This window comes from Carassius gibelio, chromosome B4 (assembly GCF_023724105.1).
Source record: "Carassius gibelio isolate Cgi1373 ecotype wild population from Czech Republic chromosome B4, carGib1.2-hapl.c, whole genome shotgun sequence".
Lineage (NCBI taxonomy): Eukaryota > Metazoa > Chordata > Actinopteri > Cypriniformes > Cyprinidae > Carassius > Carassius gibelio.
In genome coordinates, this window is record NC_068399.1 from 27937915 (window position 1) to 27945414 (window position 7500).

Consider the following 7500-nt stretch of genomic DNA (forward strand, 5'->3'; position numbering starts at 1 on the left):
TGTTTAGTAAATGTCCTACTGTAAATATATCAAAACTTCAGTAATATGCATTGCTAAGAACATTTTTTTTAACAACTTTAAAGATGATTTTCTCAATATTTAGAGTTTTGTGCTCCCTCAGATTCCAGATTTATAATAGTTGTATCTCAGACAGATATCGTCCTGTAGCGTTGGGCTGATGACATCACGATGTTGAGCTGACATCCTGTTCTGAAAGAAAATGACTTCTATACGAATGACAATGAAATAATGAAATAAATAAATAAAATATTGATATAGCCAGTAATTCTAGTCTGAAATGTGTGTTCTGTGCAGGATCTGGGTTTTTGCAGGACCCATGTCAACCGCTAGCTGGCAATATTACACACTGCACCTTTAATGACCTAAATAACGAAAGGAGCGTCAGAAACCCAGCAAGCAGCTGTGATTAAGATCGAATATCACCAACAATCACATCTGACAGATCACGGTGACTTGAGACGGAAAACTAAACAAAACAAAACCATGATGAGCCCTTTAAAGACTTTCCTTGAGACACACAGGAAATAAAACCACAAACAAAGCTGAAACACACACACACACACACCTTGTGAAGAATCAGGAGGGTGTAGATATATTTCAGTCTGAAGGTCAGAGATGATGCAAGCACAGAAAACCACACATCTCACAAACACTCACAATTCAACACACGTTTACTTGGAAATACATGTACACTAAAACACACACGCATGTGACTTGTGTGAAGTCATCGTGTGAGTTTCAGATGCACTACACAGAAACACTGACAGTTTCAGCTCTGCATCGACTCAGGAAATCAGGAGCGTTACAAAGTTTCTGATGTTTGTTTACACGAGCACCTCAAAGGTTGCTGGGAAACAGCTGCACACACACACACACACACACACCTGCAGGACGAGCAGCATCTGAATGATGGAGGGCGGCACACGAGCGCGCGGTCGAGTCAGAGCATCGTCCAGCTTTATGTTGAGAGTGATGATGTTCCTGAAGTGCAGCAGAGCCAGCTGACGGACAGACGGCTCCTTCCCCTGAACACACACACACACACACACATAAATACACCACCAGCTCATCCTTTACACACTCAAATAAATCTGCTCTATCAGCAAAATAATAGTACTGGAGTGTTTGGTGAAGTACCTGGACGGGGTAGAAGATGGCCTGCAGCATGGACAGAACATCACAGAAGAAGAAGTCCCACGTTTCTGCCAGAGAGTCCAGCAGCTTCTGACCTGCACACACACACACACACACACAGAGAGAGAGAGAGAGAGAGAGAGAGAGAGAGAGAGAGAGAGAGAGAGAGAGAGAGAGAGAGAGAGCAGAACTGAAAACAAACTAATAAAAAACACACACAAAAAAAACTACAAACACAAAGTTGGCAAAACAGCAGCGGATTCAAACACATGGAGTCACATCAGTGAAGAGAGAAGATCCCGCAGCATCACAGACACATGATGAGGACGTTCAGAAGCGAGACAAGTGGACGATTCTTCTGAAGATCACATCCACAAACACACATGAACCATCAGAAATGGTTCAGACAGTATCTTACCTTCATAAAAGCGAATCTTATCTCTCAGAATCACCATTCCCTTCGTCAGCAGCTGATTCTGCAACACAATCACAATCAGACTTAGTTCATAGCTGCTTCATTTAGGATTGATTATTGATCCGAGACGCAACTGATCACCTGCAGATATTCTGTGAAGAAGGAGCCCAACTCAGTCTTCAGGAGCTGCCTAGAGACAGAGAGAGACAGAGATGTTTGATGTTTACATTTAATCATTTAGCAGACGCTTTTATCCAAAGCTACTTACAAATGAGAACAATAGAAGCAGTCAGGTCAACGAGAGAACAACAACAGTACACAAGTGCCATGACAAGTCCCAGACCAGTACTGAACACAGAACCAGGGTGGGGGTTTTTTAAATATGAAAGACAAGGAAAAGTGCTGGTGTTAGTAGGTTAAGTGCAGGTGAAAAAGATGAGTCTTTAGATGTTTCTTAAAATGAGTAAAGACTCCGCTGTACGAATTGAGATTGGGAGGTCACTCCACCAGCTGGGCACAGTCCAGGAAAAGGTCCGTGAGAGTGATTTTGAATTTCTTTGGGGTGGCACCACAAGGCGTCGTTCACTTGCAGATCGCAAACGTCTGGAGGGCACCTAGGATTTAACCAGTGAGTTTAGGTGAGCTGGTGCCGTGCCAGTGGTCGTCTTGTAGGCAAGCATCTGTACCTTGAATTTGATGCGAGTGGTTACTGGTAGCAGTGTAACCTGATGAGGAGAGGAGTAACATGAGCTTTTTTGGGCTCATTGAAGACAACCCTCGCTGCTGTATTCTGGATCATTTGCAGAGGCTTGACAGTACATGCAGGAAGAGCATTACAATGATTGGACAAGAGAAGTTTGGAGACGTCCATCTCTGAGAGTGGGGAGAAGGAGAAAGAGTATGCATTAGTCGTTGTGAAGTTGTCCTCAGTCTGCGGTGTGGAGAATTGGTCACTGATGGATCTCGTCTTATTTGTGAAGAAAGCTGCAAAGTGGTCCGCTGTAAGAGTCGATGGAGGAGGTGGAGGCGGATTACGAAGAGAAGAGAAAGTCTTGAATAGTGTCCGAGCGTCACAACAGCTGTTAATTTTGTTGTGGTAGTAGGATGTTTTAGTCGTGAAGACATTTGCAGAGAAGGAAGAGAGGAGAGACTGATACACACTGAGGTCAGTAGAGTTTCTTGATTTCTGCCATTTCCTCTCTGCAGCCCTGAGTTTAGAGCGATGTTCACGGAGAGCCTCGGACAGCCAGGGGGCAGATGGGGCAGCGCGTGCTGGTCTAGACAACAGTGGGCAAAAGCTGTCCAAGCAAAATGTTAAAGTGGAGCAAAGAGTGTCCGTAGCACTGTTAGTTTCCAGAGCTGAAAACTGAGAGAGTGGTGGAAGTGAGGATGAAACCACAGCAGATAGAAGATAGCCAAACTGTATAATAAGGATGCTTTGATTTAAAACTGACAATTCTCTGCAGAACCTCCCTTAAATTCTGCTATATCAGAAGTGTCACTATCAGAATCCACAGATTGAACTTCCTCTATCAGTATACCAGTATCCTCCTGAGCTGAGCGCAGTTCTGATGCCTGAGAATCTATTGGCTCATCACCAGCTCAGCACTCTCCACAGATCACTCCAATTCACTGATTTCACCGAGACCTGCGTCAGCGCTCTCTACTACATCACTCACTCTATTTACACTTACAACTGTATTCACAGAAGTTTGTACTACATCATCGTGATAGCTTCATCGTTCATTGAACATGTCCATACTTCCCGCAAGTAAAACACCTCATTGATTCAGTACTGATATAAATTGTATATTCTTTACCCAAATTCAACCAAATGCTGAACTAATCCAACCTCTCTCAAAAAAACGACAACCGCTTTATTCATCCTTGATGCAGACACAATATTACAAGCACCAAATTCGCTACTAATCGCAGTTAGACAGTGCTTGACTTACGGATTCATCAGCAAAACATTTGCACCCATGCTTAGGTGATTACAGGAGCACAACCATTTGAATCTGTCCCCATTTTTTCACCACCCTTTGGGTGATCAAATCGGCGACAATTAAATCTACACTTAACTAAAATATCTAGAAAACAATTAAGGAAAATAAAGAACTCACTTAAAGAGACCGCAACTCGCTCAGATGCTCACACACTCCTCAGACGCCTGCACATGTGTAAAGAGAGAGAGAGAGAGAGCGAGAGAGAGAGAGAGAGAGAGAGAGATAGAGAGAGAGGGGGGAGCGAGAGCGAGAGAGAGAGCGAGAGATAGAGAGAGAGGGGGGGAGCGAGAGCGAGAGAGAGAGCGAGAGAGAGAGAGAGAGAGAGATAGAGGGGGGGAGCGAGAGCGAGAGAGAGAGCGAGAGAGAGAGAGAGAGAGATAGAGGGGGGAGCAAGAGCGAGAGAGAGAGAGCGAGAGAGGGGGGAGCGAGAGAGAGAGAGAGCGAGAGAGATAGAGGGGGGAGCGAGAGAGAGAGAGAGAGAGAAAGAGAGGGGGGAGCGGAATTAAGAGCAAGTGGACCAGATGACATCCTCAATGAAATGCTCAAGAACACAGAGCACAAATTAAGATTGGCTCTACTAAAACTATTCTACTTGGTTCTGAGTGTTGGTCATTTCCTTGAAGCCTGGAATCAAGGACTCATAACGCCCATATTCAAGAAGAGACAAATCAGACCCAACCAATTACAGAGGCATCGGTGTTAGCAGTAATCTGAGGAAGCCATCTTTAATATCAACGCAAGAATCATACACTTCCTCACAGAGCACAATGTCATCAGTAAAAGACATATTGGATTCTTATCAAATTTAAAAAAAATATGATCACATCTTCACCCTGATCGACAAATACATCAACCAAAACAAAACGAAAATATTTGCTTTCGATGGAATTTGCCATAAAGGTCTGTTGTCAAAATTTCTAGAATCAGGTGTTGGGGGTAAAACACACAATATTATAAAAACAATGTATTCAAAGAATCAATTAAAATTGGAAAAAGGAGCAGAATTCTTCGCTCAAGGGTGGGGTGTGAGACAGGGCTGTCCACTATCACCGACCCTCTTCAATATCTACATTAATGAATTAGCGACATTCCAAGAACAATCAACAGCACCTGGCCTCACACTACATGACCCATAACACCAGATGTACTTGCTACATCATTAGAAGAATGGCATCTACACTTATATTAGAGAACAATAGACAGAGTCATAAAAACAAGACAACAACAATAGTATTACAAGCGCCATGACAAAGTCTCAGACTAGCACAGAACCCGTAGCTATGTTTTTTTCTTCTTCTTCTTCTTCTCCAGAATAGGATAGACAAGAAAATGTAAGTGCTCCAAAAGCTCCACAGTGATCCGAGCTCTTACCAGACTGAAGATCTGCAGTGATCCGAGCTCTTACCAGACTGAAGCCCCGCAGTGATCCGAGCTCTTACCAGACTGAAGACCCCCAGTGATCCGAGCTCTTACCAGACTGAAGACCCCCAGTGATCCGAGCTCTTACCAGACTGAAGCCCCGCAGTGATCCGAGCTCTTACCAGACTGAAGACCCCCAGTGATCCGAGCTCTTACCAGACTGAAGACCCCCAGTGATCCGAGCTCTTACCAGACTGAAGACCCCCAGTGATCCGAGCTCTTACCAGACTGAAGACCCCCAGTGATCCGAGCTCTTACCAGACTGAAGCCCCCCAGTGATCCGAGCTCTTACCAGACTGAAGACCCCCAGTGATCCGAGCTCTTGCCAGACTGAAGCCCCGCAGTGATCCGAGCTCTTACCAGACTGAAGATCCGCAGTGATCCGAGCTCTTACCAGACTGAAGCTCCGCAGTGATCCGAGCTCTTGCCAGACTGAAGCCCCGCAGTGATCCGAGCTCTTACCAGACTGAAGACCCCCAGTGATCCGAGCTCTTACCAGACTGAAGCTCCGCAGTGATCCGAGCTCTTACCAGACTAAAGCTCCGCAGTGATCCGAGCTCTTACCAGACTGAAGATCCGCAGTGATCCGAGCTCTTGCCAGACTGAAGCTCCGCAGTGATCCGAGCTCTTGCCAGACTGAAGCCCCGCAGTGATCCGAGCTCTTGCCAGACTGAAGCCCCGCAGTGATCCGAGCTCTTACCAGACTGAAGCCCCGCAGTGATCCGAGCTCTTACCAGACTGAAGACCTGCAGTGATCCGAGCTCTTACCAGACTGAAGCCCCGCAGTGATCCGAGCTCTTACCAGACTGAAGCTCCGCAGTGATCCGAGCTCTTACCAGACTGAAGCCCCGCAGTGATCCGAGCTCTTACCAGACTGAAGCTCCGCAGTGATCCGAGCTCTTACCAGACTGAAGCTCCGCAGTGATCCGAGCTCTTACCAGACTGAAGACCTGCAGTGATCCGAGCTCTTACCAGACTGAAGACCTGCAGTGATCCGAGCTCTTACCAGACTGAAGATCTGCAGTGATCCGAGCTCTTACCAGACTGAAGCTCCGCAGTGATCCGAGCTCTTGCCAGACTGAAGCTCCGCAGTGATCCGAGCTCTTACCAGACTGAAGATCCGCAGTGATCCGAGCTCTTGCCAGACTGAAGCTCCGCAGTGATCCGAGCTCTTGCCAGACTGAAGATCTGCAGTGATCCGAGCTCTTACCAGACTGAAGACCCCCAGTGATCCGAGCTCTTACCAGACTGAAGCTCCGCAGTGATCCGAGCTCTTGCCAGACTGAAGATCTGCAGTGATCCGAGCTCTTACCAGACTGAAGATCTGCAGTGATCCGAGCTCTTGCCAGACTGAAGCTCCGCAGTGATCCGAGCTCTTGCCAGACTGAAGATCTGCAGTGATCCGAGCTCTTACCAGACTGAAGATCTGCAGTGATCCAAACTCTTACCAGACTGAAGACCTGCAGTGATCAGAGCTCTTACCAGACTGAAGACCTGCAGTGATCAGAGCTCTTACCAGACTGAAGATCTGCAGTGATCAGAGCTCTTACCAGACTGAAGACCTGCAGTGATCAGAGCTCTTACCAGACTGAAGACCTGCAGTGATCCGAGCTCTTACCAGACTGAAGATCTGCAGTGATCCGAGCTCTTACCAGACTGAAGATCTGCAGTGATCAGAGCTCTTACCAGACTGAAGCTCCGCAGTGATCCGAGCTCTTACCAGACTGAAGATCTGCAGTGATCCGAGCTCTTACCAGACTGAAGCTCCGCAGTGATCCGAGCTCTTGCCAGACTGAAGCTCCGCAGTGATCCGAGCTCTTACCAGACTGAAGCTCCGCAGTGATCCGAGCTCTTGCCAGACTGAAGATCTGCAGTGATCCGAGCTCTTACCAGACTGAAGATCTGCAGTGATCCGAGCTCTTACCAGACTGAAGATCTGCAGTGATCCGAGCTCTTACCAGACTGAAGATCTGCAGTGATCCGAGCTCTTACCAGACTGAAGATCTGCAGTGATCCGAGCTCTTACCAGACTGAAGCCCCGCAGTGATCCGAGCTCTTACCAGACTGAAGACCTGCAGTGATCCGAGCTGTGCTTGTCTTACTAGACTGAAGCTCCGCAGTGGCAGAAGCAGAACCTGCAGAAGAGTGCACTTCTACAACAGGTTAAACTCAAACCAACACAGCATAATCCGACCCAACCAAATCACACGGTTACAAAAACACAATTACATTGCTTGAACATGCCACTAAATTACAAAAGAAAATGAAGCTGTATTTAGACCTGAAAAGAGATTACAAACCAGCAGAATACTGGAGCTGTTTAAAACATCATAAATTAAGAAAGACACTAACAATATAAAGACAGTGTCTGGCTATAGAGAGAGGACAACACAGACAGAGAACAGAGACTATGTTCACGGTGCTCACAGAAAGAGCTGGAAACAGAGGAGCATTTCTTACTGCACTGGGATTACTATCACAACATTACAGCTGCATATTTCCACA

At 46.5% G+C, this 7500-nt stretch overlaps 2 protein-coding genes across 3 annotated transcripts in view; both read right to left on the reverse strand.

Moving 5' to 3' along the window:
- LOC127956256 (melanocortin-2 receptor accessory protein 2B-like) overlaps nt 1-7500 on the reverse strand; it is a 126539-nt gene that overhangs the window by 47653 nt on the left and 71386 nt on the right. The gene's annotated exons all lie outside the window — the stretch shown is intronic.
- LOC127956583 (proline-rich protein 5-like) overlaps nt 1-7500 on the reverse strand; it is a 13855-nt gene that overhangs the window by 2779 nt on the left and 3576 nt on the right. The window contains exons 3-6 of the mRNA XM_052554610.1: nt 1712-1760; nt 1574-1631; nt 1159-1250; nt 906-1046 (exon numbers count right to left, since the gene is read on the reverse strand). Coding sequence (XP_052410570.1) covers nt 906-1046; nt 1159-1250; nt 1574-1631; nt 1712-1760 — 340 coding nt within the window. The remainder of the gene's footprint in view (nt 1-905; nt 1047-1158; nt 1251-1573; nt 1632-1711; nt 1761-7500) is intronic.